General features: G+C 48.0%; 1 protein-coding gene across 3 annotated transcripts in view; it reads right to left on the bottom strand.

The window, feature by feature from the left end:
- LOC147020194 (B-cell receptor-associated protein 31-like) overlaps nucleotides 1-1,504 on the bottom strand; it is a 51,080-nt gene extending 49,576 nt beyond the window's left edge. Inside the window, exons 1-3 of one of the 3 annotated variants that reach the window (XR_015061700.1) lie at nucleotides 1,392-1,445; nucleotides 932-999; nucleotides 703-810 (exon numbers count right to left, since the gene is read on the bottom strand). Coding sequence is in view for 2 of the 3 variants with exons in the window: in XM_085895327.1 (XP_085751453.1) it covers nucleotides 703-794 (92 nt within the window). In the remaining variant the exon portion in view is untranslated. Of the gene's footprint in view, nucleotides 1-702; nucleotides 811-931; nucleotides 1,000-1,391 lie in introns of all 3 variants that reach the window. The other 2 variants (XM_085895327.1, XM_085895328.1) reach the window with 2 other exon arrangements.
- Between the last annotated feature and the right edge of the window lie 14,640 nt (nucleotides 1,505-16,144).

Below are 16,144 nucleotides of genomic sequence, written 5' to 3'. Positions count from 1 at the left end.
GAGGTCATTCCCCACCGAAAGTCTTGAAACCATTTTGCTCTATCTCGAACACCTTGCCCGTGGTGCCCCCTTCAAGTTTGTTTTTACGCTGATTTCATCAAAGTATGGATAATCCGAGGAGTGCGAAATGCCATATAGCCCATATGACATTATATTGTTCCTGCAATGTTCCGGAGGAAGTTTTGCACCAAAGGTCATAATCCTTGACCTTTAAAGTTTACAAAGGTCAAATTTTCAAAGTTGTGGGAATCGAACTGGGTTTTCAACCTTCTTCGACGAACTATCTCCAATAAGCGATAGCACGTATCCTGTTTCCTTATTTTAATGTTCACAACATTGTTCTGTGAACTTTAAAGGTTATGCAAAGGTCAAATTTTGAAAGTTGTTGAACGAAACAGGTTTTCGACATTTTGCAGCTGTTGATTGAAGGCCACTATAATCAATTACAACTTGGTCAAAAATTATCACATAGTCTCATCCTTGACTTCTGAAACAATCTACATCGTCAAATACTGCTCGTGAACCATCGTCGTCGTCAGACTTATCATTTTAAAATATTTAAGCTTTACTGAGAAATTTAATATAAATAAAGCATTCACATATGCGCAATTATTTAAAAAGAAAGAAAAAAAAATTCACCAAGACACCAAATTCTGAACATCATCAACTCCACCCCCCCCCCCCCCCCATGTTCTGTCTTACCTCGATGGTGAGATAAGAGACGAATAGAGGATGAGGATGAGTAACATTTCACAGTAGAGGAATGATGCTACAACTGTCCACTGAAGACCCATACTTGTCTTTCAATAACTGCACAACAGACAATTAAAACGGATCACGATTACTGAAAAAGAAAACAAGACACAAACAATTGTTATAACTGCATTTATGAAAATAATGGTAAAACTCAGGTGATTCACGTGATACTCGCTTTGAAAGCAAGTGGTGCGGGGAAGGTGCTCCCTCAATGGTGAGGCGCCAAAAAAAACGGTGATGAATCTACACGAGTTGAGGTAAAACAATCGTATTATAATCATTGGATAGCACCCAGAATCATCATTATCATCATCACCACCATGACCCGGACCGATTATTACAATAATTTTAAATAAAGCACACACAAACTAGAGATTATATAATAACTAGCGATACCCGTGCACATGCACGGGATAGCAGTACAACATAGCTGGAAGCAGACGACAGACCGTACACGGGGAATAACAAAAAATACGCATTGTGCAAAATGCAAGTGGTACAAAGGAACGCCAAGACTTCCCAAACATTGTCGGCATGTCCGCTAAGTGCCACAGCAATTTCATAGGGTTCGTGTGACGACGAGCCGAGTTTTTAGTGTGCAAGCTTGGTATTATAAGAGATATAAATCCACTCACCACAGGCGCGAACGCGAAACTTCCTTCTCTTTAACCTGATTGGTTGGATGTTTATTGTTGTTGTTGTTGTTGTTGTTTATTTGTTAGGTTTTTTTTTTTCTTACCAAAGATAAACGAACGAGAGACCACAAAGAAGATGAAGTTTCCAAAGGTTCTACATTCTGCTAAAGAACCCATTAAAAAAAATTCTATTTTTTTTCTTAAGATAAGAATAATATCCGGCGAAGCTTCCTTCTTTTTAACCTAATTGGTTGGATGTTTATTGTTGTTGTTTATTGGTCAATTTTTTTTTCTTACCAAAGATAAGCGAACGAGACACCACAAAGAAGATGAAGTTTCCAAAGTTTTTTTCATTCTGCCAAAGAAACCATTAAAAAAAAAATTCCATTTTTTTTTCTGAAGAAAAAGAATAAGATAAGAATAATATCCGCACTCGAGAGTTAATGGTGCGAAATAAACCGATGGAACCCCACCCAGAAAGATTAATGTTTCCTTCGATTGAATGTTTGAAAATTAAATTACTCACACAATATTGAGATTGAAGCGGAATGCTCTTGGAAATAAAAAAAATATTCAATTTATTTCGTCGACAGATTAATTTTTCATTCACTGTTTATTTTTGAAGATAAAAATGCTCATGTTTTCTTGTTCAAGCAACACAATTTATAACCGAAGTATTAATACTGTAACAATAACACTGATATCAAGGTAAACAACAATGAAAAAAGCAACATGAAAAATTGGACAGAGATTAAAAATAGTGGTGTACTGACGCAAATTACACCGTCCGAGCCGCCATGACACGAGCAAAATAATTATTTATTTAATTCTCTTCACAATTGTTTTTAAAATGTTGAAACATGGAGAATATGTGAATAACTGACCTGTATTCAGAGTAGTTGGATGTAATAAATCACACGTGCATGCAAGCACACGAAGAGGAAAACAAGATCACATGGACACAAAAAAGGATGACTGAAACTCCAAGGAGGGAAAACTGAAAGATTGGAAAGAAACGATAGATTTAGGTGGGGGGGTTAACGGAGGTGGAAAAGATCATGGCGACGATGAACAGCGGTTCTTCAAGAAAGTCTTGAAGACCTGGAGGGGAGAAATGAATTTTTACAGGATGTGGAAAAGGAAAAAAAATTGTGGAGGCGAGCAGTGATCTTGGATTTATGTATAATTTCACCAAAAGGGGTTGATGGTGGACCAAGTGAGGAGGGAGGGGGGCAGGCGGGGACAAAGCATGGGAAGAGCTGATCGTGCAAGACCAGAAAGGAGACAGTATAACACAGAGACCACTGAGCTCTCTGTGATGGCGAAGTGATAGGCTCATAGACTCAGCTTCAACATGGGAGATTCCAATGATCTTGAAGGCCTTGGTTTCCAAGGTATCTAGTGTGTACTAGGTGCGGTGGGACGCAAGAAGCACGCGGGCCACCATCTACTCCGCTTTATTGCGCGGCCAGAAGCACAGTCCTGCCACCCCTAGCGGGTGAGGCATGATGTACGAAAATCCAATCACGTGACACAGCACACTCCTCCCTCCGTAAAATGACCCGTCACATAACGAACGGATAATCACAACATGACCATCAGAAACCCATTAACACTCATAATCCTCCAAGTACCGCGGCCGCACCCTGACCCGCCTCGGACGGGCAGCGCCACCAGACAGTCCAGGCTCATACGCCTCACGGCTCGGTCGAGGTGACACCCTAGCCGGACTCGCACTTTCTGCAACACCAGCTACCCCCGACTGCCCAGCCTGCTCGACGTCCCCGGGTAGGACGGCATCAGGCGAAGACCCCCTCGACGCCAGCCCAGCCAGTCCCGGTGATACAACGTCAGGTGCCGGCGAGATTACCGGTGGGAGCCCCGCAACGTTCGGCTCGGGGAGGTGTGGGGGGGTGACGCTGAACAGCGATCATGCATCTGGTCCACGTGCCGCTTCCACACATCCCCACCACCAGTCCGCACCATGCAATTCGCCGGCCCCAGCACCACAGAGACCACCGCCGGCACCCACTTGGAACTGTGGAAATAATCGCGTACCATTACCCGCTGCCCCACCTCGAAGCTGCGCAGCCGTGTCGGACGCGACATCGCCCCACTCCCCGACCCTCCAGGTCGCAGCAAATCCAGCCTGGACCGCAATGCCCGTCCATAGAGACGAATGGCCGGCGAATCACCCGTGACAGGATGAACTGCGTTCCTGTAATGGAGCAAAAAGACATCGACCACCGTCTGCACAGGTGCAACACCCCCCCCCCCCCCCCACTGCGCAAAGCCCGCTTCAACATCTTGACAAACGACTCAGCTTGGCCATTCGTCTCAGGATGATACGGTGCGGACCTTAGGTGTCGAATACCATTCTGGCGCATAAACTCATCAAATACACCTGCGATGAACTGCAGACCATTATCAGAGACCAGAATCTCCGGCAACCCTTTATTAGCAAAGATCGTCCGCAGCTTCTCTACTGTAATGCTTGCTGAAGTATGCTGCATTACTACAACCTCCGGCCATTTAGAGAATGCATCAATCACAATGAAAAACATCTTGCCATTAACCGGTCCCGCAAAATCTACATGAACCCTCTGCCAAGCTCGGTCTGGCACAGGCCAGAGACTCAAAGCTCGACGTGGGTTATCAGCATCTGTCTGGCACGTGGTGCAACGCTTAACCAATTGCTCAATGTCTTTGTCCAACCCCGGCCACCACAACAGGCTACGAGCAAGACTCTTGGTCTTCACTATGCCCAGGTGACTGACATGCAGTTCTTCCAAACACCGCTGCCTGAACCTCGGTGGAATCACGGTCCTCATCCCCCAAATTATGCACCGTTGGACCAACGACAGCTCCGCTGCGCGTGACGTGAAAGGTCGAAATGCCGGTGTCGAAGGCAGATTGCTCCAATTCCCCGTAGAAATCGCCTGGACGACACGGGCAAGCACCGGATCACGAGCTGACTCCACCGCGACCTGCCTGGCCGTGACCGGCCCGCTTTGGACCTGGTCCAGCGCAAACACGTCGACCCGGTCGCCCAGCTCAGACGCAGCTGGACCCTCCGCACACGGCAAGCGTGAGAGCCCGTCACAGTTAGCATGCTTCTCGGTGCTTCGGAACTGAATATCATAATCGTAAGCACCCAGAAACAGACACCACTGCTGTATTCGCGTGGCTGCTACCACCGGCACCCCGTGTTCGGGCCTCAGGATGAATTGAAGCGGTTTGTGATCCGTCTGTAAAATAAAATGCCGTCCCAGCAGATATTGATGAAACCTCCGCACACCCCAGACGATGCTGAGAGCCTCCCGTTCGATCTGGGCATATCCGCGCTCTGCTGTGGACAGGGTCCGGGATGCAAAACAAACAGGCCGCTCGGAACCATCGTCCATCCTGTGGGAGAGCACTGCCCCGATGCCATATGCAGAGCTGTCGCATGCCAATAGGAGCGGACGCGCAGGCTCGTAGTGCACGAGGACCGTATCCTCTGTGAGTAGCCGCTTGACGCGGTCGAACGACGCCTGGTGTGCAGGCCCCCAAATCCAGCGCTCGTCCTTCTTGAGCAACCACATCAGCGGCGCAAGTTGTGAGCTGAGCCCGCGCACGAACCTTTGGTAATACTGGGCCATACCAATGAACGAACGCAGCTGCGTCTTGTCGCGAGGCGGTGGCATGCGCTGAATCGCCTCCACCTTCTGAGGACCTTTCAACAGCCTCTCCGGCGTGATGATGTGCCCGAGGTATTCCAAGCGCTGCTTGAAGAACGCGCACTTGTTCCTGTTTAAGCGCAGGCCGCATGCTTCTAGCTTCGTCAGCACTCGGGCAATGTTCGCAAGATGCTCGTCCGCCGTTTTCCCCGCAATGAGTACATCGTCCAGGTAGGTCTGAGCGGGCAGGCCACTGCAAACCTGATCCATAGCTTTCTGCCACAAAGCTGGGGCCGAAGCAATCCCAAAACAGAGTCGGGTATATCGATAGAGTCCTTGACACGTGTTGATTGTTAAAAGCTCGCTACTCCCGGGATCCATCGGCAGGTGAAAATATGCATCACGCAGGTCTAGCTTCGTGAAGTATCGACTCCCCGCCAATCGCACATATATTTCATCGATTGACGGCAATGGATATTGCTCCACGCTGAGCCCCGGGTTAACTGTGGATTTGAAGTCCCCGCACAATCGGACGTCCCCATTCCGTTTCAGCACCGTGACAACCGGGGTGGCCCAATCCGAGCATGACACCCGTTCGATCACTCCACAGGCCTCTAGCCTATCCAGTTCACCGTTGACCTTGTCCCGCAGGGCATACGGCACAGGACGTGGTTTACAAAACCGAGGAACCACCCCCTCCTTCAAGAAGAGTTTCGCCTCCATGCCCTTGAGTTTCCCAAGGTCGTCGCTAAACAACCCTTGATGTCTTTGAAGAATCTCCTCCAACTGATCATCCCACTGGCTCGGCACGGGTTGCACAAGGTGAACTGCGGCCCAGTCTAGCCTGATGCGGGTCATCCAATCTCGGCCGAGGAGAGACGGCCCCCTCCCCCGTACGACGTACACCCGAAGCGTGGCGACCTGGCCTTGGTACCGCACAGACACGTCTGCCATCCCGACTGGCGTTATCTTCTCGCGGGTGTACGTGAACAGCGCGAGGTTTGACCTGATAAGCTTCAAGCCGTTGAGTCTACGCGCGGTCTGTTTGCCGATGAGCGACACTGCTGCTCCTGTATCGACCTGGAACGTGATCGGCGTTTCGTTCACTTCGACCTCCACCGTCATCGGGCGCGCCGTCGTCGGGCCAACTGAACCCAGGCTCAACAACAGCCGCTGGTTCCGCCCCGAGTCGCGTCGCACATCGCCGTCCACGACTTTAACGGTGGCCGACGCCCCACGGCACACACGCGCCAAATGACCCACCTTGTGACAATTCAAACACACGTTGCCTTTATACGGGCATGCACGGCGCAGGTGTCGACCTCCACATCCCAAGCATGTCCGCGGTGTCACCCCGCCGCACGCATGGCCGCGCGGCGACGTCCGACCCGCATCGAAGGTCGTGCGCGCGTCCCGGGGTGCTCGCGACCCCGCGTGGCCGGTGATGGCTCGAACATCCCCGCGAGTCTGCTCAACCGCCATGTGTGCTTTCATTTTCTACACGATGTCCCGAAACGCCAGCCCGTCATCCCGGGGCCTGTTCGGTGCCACTAAATCACCCAGCAGCCGATAATGCTCCGGCGAAAGCGAAGCGAGCAAGATTGACTTCTGCTTGCTCTCGTCGACCACATCGTTTGCGTGGAAATAGCAATCCAATTGCTCTGAAAACGATTCGAAGTCGTCCCCGTCGAAAACGGGCATAAGTCCGTATGATCCCATCTTCGTCAGCCAACTAGTGTGTACTAGTTGTGGCGGGACGCAAGAAGCACGCGGGCCACCATCTACTCCGCTTTATTGCGCGGCCAGAAGCACAGTCCTGCCACCCCTAGCGGGCGAGGCATGATATTCGAAAACCCAATCACGTGACACAGCACAGTATCAAGTTGAGAAAGATCTGATGCAGGGGAGCCAGGCCAGAGGGGAGAGCAGTACTCCATCAAGCTGTTGGCTACGAGAGTAGAGGAAGTCAGTAAGCCATGTGTGGAGTTGGCCTTGGATGCCATAGGCAGAGAGTTTGGAGAGTAAGGTAAGATGCCAGACTGTATCAAAAGCATGACTGTATCATATATGTCCAGACTGTATCATATATGTCCTGAGAGAAGGCCCTGATTTCATCTCTGACATTGAGGGCCTCCATCTATTGTTGGGTGAATAGAGGCAGCATGTCCAAGGTAAAGTGACCTGGTCTTAAACCAAGTTGGTGATCTGAGATGAGTTTGTTGGAGAAAAGGAAGGAATTCATATCAACTGTGATGATGGATTCCATGACCTTGCTGATGATTGGAAGTAAACTGATATGTCTGTAGTTGAGGGGATCATTTTCTGCATCTTTTTGATGTAATGCAGTGATGTTGACAGATTTCCAAGCAGATGGTAGATGACCAAGTGCAAATGATAGGGTGAAAAGGGCATAGAGGGGATGAGCAAGAGCAGCAGAGTAGGATTTTAGGACAGGTGAACTGATGCTGTCCAGTCTAGTTGCAGAATTGAGGATTGAAAGAACTTTCTCCACCTTCTCAGGTGCAAAAGACACAGAGCCCAGGAGCAGTTGTGTATGACAGGGAAGGATGGGTTCCGAGAGTGAGGGGTGGAGGACACAAGATTTGGAAGTAAACATAGAATTGATGGCTGAGGCATTCAGCCTTCTCACAAGTGGAGTCGGCAGTTGTGGCATTTGAAGATAAGGAGGACAGATGGGATGGAAAGGGAACATACTCTGGAGAAAAACTTATCAAAGTGCCACCAGGTCTTAGAGGAGGGAGACAAGTTTGAAAGTTCATGGACAAATGTTGTTTTCTCGCTCTCCTGAGAGTGGACACACTTGTTGCAGACTTTATTGAATGCAATGAGAATGCCTTCTGTCAAATTTGCCTTCCAGGAGGAGAAGGCAAGTTGATACAGAGCAACTGCCTCACCACAAGGTTCAGTGTACCTTGGGTGGGACGAAGGGTCAGCTCCACTTGGAATATGCATCTGTAATGACCAGCAACATTTTATCGCCATGCATCAGACCAGCATAGTTGATGTGAATCCTAAGTGCATGGCTGACAGGAGTACTTCCAGAGACGGAGAGGTGCTGGTGCAGGAGCTGGTCGAGCACCTTGACATGCCTCACATGTCTGCACCATGCTCTTGATGTCATAATCCCTGTGTGGCTAAAAAATGCAATTACAAGCAAGCGTATTCATCTAGCCTATGCCTGGATGGGCACAATGAATCATGTCAAGTGCAGTGGATCAAAAAGCTATGGGTATCACCAACCGTTTACCCAAAGTATGCATCCTTCCTGTTGGCCTAACTCAGTCCTTCATTTGAAAAATGGATGTCATTCTTCCTCAACATTATTAGGCCACCCCGATGACAGAAACATCAGCACCTTATTCAGCATTTTGGCTGTTTTGGTGTGGGACGCAACTCTTTTTGAATCCACACATGTGTTGAACAGGAATTCCATAAGATGCACCATCTCCACTGGAATAGGAACACAGGCTGGAGTCTTGTGAAGTGGAACATAGCTCAGCGCATCAGCGTGACCAAACTGCAGTCCTGGCTTGAACTTGAAATGGAAGGTATCCCACGCACGCGAAGCAAAATTCCGGGTTAAGCAATTGGTTCTCTTTTGTCCATCCGTCCATCCATCCGTCCACAAACATCAGTTTATGATTGAGGAAAAACTGAAGTTCAATAAAAATGATTTTTCAACACGAATTAGAACATGAATCAGAAAACTATCAGTACTTTGGTTCTGAATACGTCCCGATCGCACATGTGCAGAGGAGTGAGATAATTGTTCGACTCTGACTGACTGTCTGCCAGTCAAACAAAATTGAAAATCTTCCAAAGAGGAAACTTACCTATTTTTTAAGGATGTCATAAAGGACCCAAACAACAGGCACAATGAACTAATGTAATGTGTTAAAGAAGGTGGTGTGATAACCATTGCATCAATGGCGGTAAACTTCAAAAAAAAAAAAATTTGTGACATTTGCAATATAGATATAGATCTATATCCATGTATACATATATCTATATATACATATTGAACATTGTAGACCACAAATTGCCTTCTTATCACTTCCAAAAACCTCCACTTTTGCAGTATTTCAACATGTTAAATAAGGTTGTGGATAAGACTGCATTAATGGCACTAAACCTCCAGAATTTTATTTTCACAACCTTTAAAATCATTATTTTATTTCAATTGAATTATATACCTAGACACTGTGTTGGGTAAAGTGTTCTATGAACTCTCTAGTTATATGCTGACATCTCATGTCAGGTGAGTTAAATTTTCTCCGGGCAATTTCTTAGAGTAAATTTGGGCCACTGCCCTCATTGAGAGAAGGCCATAGCTTACTGACGATTTTGACTGGCTGAGGTTGGTCCGGGGCACACTTAACACTGCTCGATTTGCAAACCTTTGACAAATGGCCTGTCTTTTCACACGAAAAGCACTCGGAACTTTTGTATTGACAGGTGTGACAGTCGTGCAGGTTGCCACATTGGTAACCATGTTTCCATTCCTTCCTTCGGTTTGAAGAGGTGTGCTGGTGACTGGAATGTGATTTGCAGTGGCTCATTTTACACATCAGCTTATGTACTGTAGATGGGTGATCTTGTAAATTTGCCCTGATGAAGTAGCTCCTTTGCTGGTACTCAAGGTCGCACTGTGTTGAAGATCCAAGGCACTGCATGGAGCAGATTCCATGCCAATACAGATCTCGAGTGCCTTGTTGAAATCCAAGGTCCTGTCGTCTGTGGTAAGCAAATGTTTTTGGATTGCCTCATTATGTATGCCAGCCATCAAATGGTCCCTCAACATCTCCGACATCGTCGAGCCGTAGTGACAGTATATTAAATGACTTTGCTTAGCTCGGCAATAAAACTAGGGGTTGATTGACCTTGCTTATGCATGCACATGTTGAACTTACAGCATTGCACAATGCTGTAAGGGTGATGGCTTGGGGTTGTAATGCTGCTCTGGGAGTTGAATGAGTTTGTTAAACGTCTTCTCTGAAGATTTGGAGGGTGTAACCAAAATGCATATTGGTGAGCAGGCCTTCTCGCCAACCACGCTCAGCAGGATGGCTCGACGATTAACCTCATGAACATCGTTTTCCTCAAAGTAATGGCATAGACAATTCACGTACAGAACCTAGTCGTGCGTTATGGGGCAAAATTCTCTAATTGCCCGCAGGTGGTCATCGTCATACCAAAAAAAAAATGAGTATTATTGAAGAAATATTTTTATCCCATGCTCATCGCCAAATATGTCGTGTGTTTGCAACAAAAAGGATGGAGAGCATTGGCAGCTTTTGTCAAAGACCAGTGTTTGTTTAAAGATCACCAACGAAACTAGGAAGCTCAATGCTCAAATAGCTTCTCGGTCCGACGCCGTTACTCAAGTGGCGAGAACTGATGTTTGCATGTATTAGGATTCCATTTCCATTGATACATTACAGGTACCCAAGATATATTGTTACGAACTTGGGAGCTTACTGCACACAACAGCCAGGTCCTATAGATCAGTTATATCGGAAAGTGTTTCTAGGTAGGGTCCCGTCCGATGTTTAATTGCTGATTAATTGTACGTGCACTGTGGATTATTTTATAGTTAGGATTTTTTACATCCCGAACAATAACAACAACACTATGGACCATTCCCTGCACAATGGCATGTCGAACACGCATGTGGGCAGAGTTCCCTCGGTCATCGAGGTTCTGACTCCACGCTTCGGCCAATCGGAAGGGTGCGAGCGCGTTTGCCGCATTTCAGACAATGGGCGCAGAGCGAGCTCCAAGAGAAGCAGAGCCTCTTCGGGGGGGGGGATCGAGACACCCTGACACGCCCCACGACCAATCACAGGGAGACGACCGACTTTCCCTGGCGAATGAGGGGTGCGGTGACAAGAGACACGTTCCCGCCCCCCCCCCATCCCCGGATACCACCGAGAGAAGAAATAGACGGGACGGCACGGTCATCTCGTGGCTGGTCTCGTCTTGTCGCTGGCGCTGGACTCATTTTGTCGCTGGCTCTGGTCTTGGTTGATTGGTGCATGGCCAGTTGGAGAACGCGGTACCTGGTGCTTGGAGCGGCATTGTGTTGCGGGTTCGAGTCTCGCCGAGCCGGATCGTCAAGGGCCGCACGAGGAGGAAGGTCCAAGCTAGCTCTGGTCTCCAGCTCACCTTTGCTCGCGCTGGAAACCTTCAATAAAGACCCAACGGGGTCCATTTCTTTGTTTGGGTGTGCGTGTCTGTGAGCAGGCCTGTCTTGTCAAGTAGAATTGTTAAGTGCTTCTTGTTGTACATTATTTACATTTCTTATTCGGATAACTCTGCTCTTTGTGTGTTCCCTTCCCCCCATTGTTAATAAATCCCCTCTTGTTGAATGTCCCAGCTCGTCCTTGTCCTTTCTATCATTACATTGGTTTGTCGCACTGCAAACGGGAATTAGGATGCCTCATTGTTGCCGTAATCATGCAATTGGCCCGGCAGGATTCTGGTACTCTCGCTCGGGGTACGATGCGGATCCGGCTCGGTAACGGCCCGGATCACGCAGATCCTGCCGAGGGTGAATTTCCCCAGTAGTTTGGACGATGTGGGTATTTAGGTATATTGAAATTGGCAATTGACCCTATCCCATGTGGTCGACCTATTGGCGATCTTCGGTCTAATAAGGGGCACGTGACCTTTCGGATTTATCTGAAAGGTACCACCTAAATTCCGGTGTGTTCGGTGGAGCTGACTCTAGTGCTCCCCTAAGGTCGTGCTCATCACCAAGACCCGGGCCCACAACAATTGGTGTCAGGAGTGGGATTTCAACCCTTCCGCCTCAAATTAACGCGATTCGGATCAGGGGGTAGGGAGCAACCCACCCTTCCACCCCCCCCCCCCGTTCCCCCAAATTGCGAGCGAGTGAAATTTATTTCCCAGAACGCAACATGGCGAACCAAGATGACAGGTGAGTATAGATGTCAGTGAAGTGGAATCCATGGTCCAGGACGACACGCCCATGCAGGAGGACATTTCCCCACAGCCAAACCCAGAAGGGGTATTGGGAGTGGCAGGGGCGGCATATGACACCCCCCCCGTCAAATTTCCCTCCCAGTCTGCGGCAAATCGGCCTCGTCGGGATCATGACTTCGACCGGATTATGGAGGGAATGAAGCTCTTGATGCAAAACAAGACACGAAGAGGTGACGGAGAAATTAACAGAGACAGAAACGCAGGAATTAAAAAAATTAAGAGACAACGGAAATGAAAACAGAGACATGGGGAATGGAAGAAGGAGAGGAGAAACTATAGGAAATTGACGAGCGCACACAGGTAGAGCTGGTGAGGGACAATGGGGTCGAGCTGGTAGAATGTGGTGGGACCCAATGTGAGCATCAGTGTAACCTCCCTCAGGAACAGGGTGAGATGGTAAGCTCCTTCGAAGTGGACTGCGGCCAGGTGAGTTCGGTCGGGCCGTGCGTGGTCGAGCGGGTGAGTGATGTGAACGGGTCCATGCAGAGTTTGGGGGCGGGGGGTATGGAAACCCTGGGATTTCTTGTGGTAACGCAAATCCTGATGTGATTGTGCCAGAGTGTGTGAATGGTGCAGGTGTGTTGAAACGTACGAGTGGTGTGAGTAACATGGCATGCGTGAGTGCGTGCATGAAAATGGACAATGGACCAATCCAGACGGGAGACATGAGTAGCAAGCCAAGTGGTGGAGCTGTTTTGGCAACTGCTTCAGCTCCGCGAGATGTCGCGTGCAAGGCCCTTTCCACATTGTGCGAATGGCCCTTGCGCGCGCATCTGCGTGGAGGGAATCCAGTGCGGAAGCGCACCACGTTTGGGACAAGAAGACCTCGCGGACGGTTAAAAGGTAAACGGCGAGTGTTTGAATTTGGAACACGTGGGTTCCCACGTGGGCGCGTGTGCAGGTCATCACTTGCTGCATGCCGCGTGTTCTGTTCGCGGAACGCGTGGAGCGGGACCATGGGACGATACGCTCCGGGCGAGCCTGCACGGGAAGCCGTGCAGGTTCGGTGAGCGAGTGACGTCACCGGGGATCTCGCGGCACGAAAGCCGGGTAAGGTGCACGCTGTTCACGTGGAGAACACCGCGAAGGTGAGTGCTGATTGTGATGCGCAGGGCGACGTCATGGCTGCACATATTGGCCATTGCAAGGGACGAGCGAGTGAGCCGTAGACCACCGCCTTGGCGGTGCAAGAAAAAAAAATCCTCGCTCCAAGTACACGGCCCCGGCAGGATGTGGCAAACAATCCAAGCATCCTTCTTGAGGACAACCAAAAAGTACAACGTTTAAAGCCAGCATACAATGACGTATGGCCATGTTTTTCAACGTACTCTCAATGTTATCAAAACTTACCCATAACGTATTCAACGTGTGCCAGCGTTTTAGAAAAAAAATTCAAAAATCGGCATACGTTGGCTAAAACGTCAAGGTGTGACCGGGCCTTTAGCTACGTAGATTAAATGGAAGTTTGCGATGATTCCCCAACAAGAGAGAACCTGGTTGGTAACTGTATTTTCCATGCACTTGTGACAGTATCTGGAATTACGTCTTTGTAATTAGCATTACGAGATAGCCCTTCCAGGAATTGCAGACAGAACGTGCATTGTGGCAGTGACGTCACGGCATTTGTCTCAGGTCGGAGGATTATATATATATATATATATATATATATATATATATACATATATATATATATATATATATATATATATACATATATTTATACATATATTTATATATACATATATATATATATATATATATATACATATATATATATATATACATATATTTATACATATATTTATATATACATATATATATATATATATACATATATATATATATATATATATATATACATATATATATATATATATATATATATATATATATATATATATATACATATATATATATATATATATACACGAGGTGTGTCCAAAAAGTATCCAACCTTAATTTTTCGTGCGTAAACAAATGAAGCTAAGGAGGTGTGGTGTGCTGCACGTATGTAGGCGATCCTAATTCGTATGCATGAATATTTTCCCGCCTGCAGAAGCTGTCAGTCGCCGACAGACCGCCGATGAGTAAGGAAGTGTAAGTGAGCGCCGTCAGATTTTCTTTTGACAAAATGACGGATCACTGTGGTCTCATCGCCAGTGATCACTGTGTTGAAGAAGTTGGGATCGCTGTTCACAGTCTCCAGCATGTTCTGTGTGATCTCCAAACGGAGTTGCTTCTGCTCGATCGTTAGCAGCTTTGGCACGAACTTCGCTGAGATTCTCCTGAAGCCCAAATCCTCAGTCACAATGGAATGAACGGATCCAATGCTGACACCCGCCTCGTCTGCAAGTTCTCTGATCGTGATTCGACGATCCTGCATCAGCAGGGTCCTCACTTGGTCAATGACGATCTCATTTTGGGATGTTGAGGGCATACCAGAACGTGCTTCACTTCCCACTGATGTGCGACCATCTTTGAAGCGGTTGTACCACTATTTTATCTGTGTGGTGCCCATTGCTTCGTTCCCAAAGGCCTGTTGAATCTTGCGGATCGTTTCCACTTGTGAATCACCAAGCTTTCCACAAAATTTGATGCAGTAGCGTTGTTCAAGTTTTTCCGTCATTTTGTGAAAAACGAAAATCCGACGGCGCTCACTTACACTCCCTCACTCATCGGCGGTCTGTCGGTGACTGACAGTTTCTGCAAGCGGGAAAATATTCATGCATACGAATTAGGATCGCCTACAAACGTGTACCAAACCACGCCTCCCTAGCTTCATTTGTTTTCGCACGAAAAATTAAGGTTGGATATTTTTTGAACACAACTCGTATATATTGTTGTAGATTTCCCGCCCGTCCAGCGTGCGAACGACCACATCTAACCAATAGCGGTCGCTTCGCCCACCGAATGGACAATCTAGTCGCGGCCTTCCGGATCAACGCCGGAAACCAGCCACGGGTGTGTTTTTAACCACACCACAACCTTGTCCGTATACTTCTCCGCGCTACAGGGTCCCATCGCCAAATCTTCGATTTACCTAATTATTCGTACGGGTAGGTTACCGAGAGATTGTACCTCAAAGGGACCGCTTGGAAACGAGCCGCTTAAGCAGCTCGCTTCCTTTTGGGATAACTGAGCGGGGTATTATCGGGCAGTCCTGTTGGACCTGATCACTTTACCGGCTATTAAAAAATAAACTATATTCTGAGTGCAAGATGGCAGCTCAATTAAGGGAAGAGGACGCAACGAACAGGTTTACATTCACACAAGGACATTTATTATAATAAAGCACGTATGCAATTAAACAAGGCAAAACACTTATGCAATTATACAAGCAACAAAAGCACGACAAAAGAACTACGACCGTCTATACGAAATGCAATGCAAACATCTACAGCACACAAAGCACTTAACAATTTCCTACTTATTAGACACAGGCCCATGGACACACGTACGCACACACACACACCCAAGAAATGGTGGCAGAGGCCTTTAATAACGGGCTCCAGCTCGGAGGACAGGTGAGCTGAAACCCAGAACCTATCTCAAACCACTCCACCTCGTGTGGTCTTCAAGTTGTTCGGACCAGGGCTCCAGCGAGAGCGAGCTGGATCCAATCGCCGTGAGCTGCGATCCTTCCCGAGCTCTTGCGAATCCTCCCGCGCTTCTCAACATGTGCTGGTGAGACGAGGCGCTGATCTTTCCCGTCGATGCGCCGCTTCCCCCAAGGAACCACCTCCAAGAAAAGGTTGATGAGTCACACCAAGCCAGGGACCAAAAATGGAGAACAAAAAGCTCCATGAGCCAAGAAGAAGAAGCCACCACTCGCAGCTCGAACCGAGCGACCGGCTTAACTTTCTTCCAAACAGGGCAGCTTGAAGCAAAAAGCTCTCCCGAGCCAAGCAGAAGCCGAAGCTCACGGAACCATCAAAGCAAAAAGCCTCCAAAAAGCCTCCTCCCGAGCCAGACCTCAACAGAAGCTCACTGAGCCAGCCGAAGCAAAAAGCTTCTGAAGGCCTCAACCCAAACCCAAGCCAAACATGACCCGAAGGTCTGCTGAGCGAC

Source organism: Eptatretus burgeri, chromosome 9, assembly GCF_056783735.1.
Source record: "Eptatretus burgeri isolate ZD-2024b chromosome 9, Ebu_testis_v1, whole genome shotgun sequence".
Classification (NCBI taxonomy): Eukaryota; Metazoa; Chordata; class Myxini; order Myxiniformes; family Myxinidae; genus Eptatretus; species Eptatretus burgeri.
This window is presented reverse-complemented; position numbering and strand designations above follow the sequence as displayed.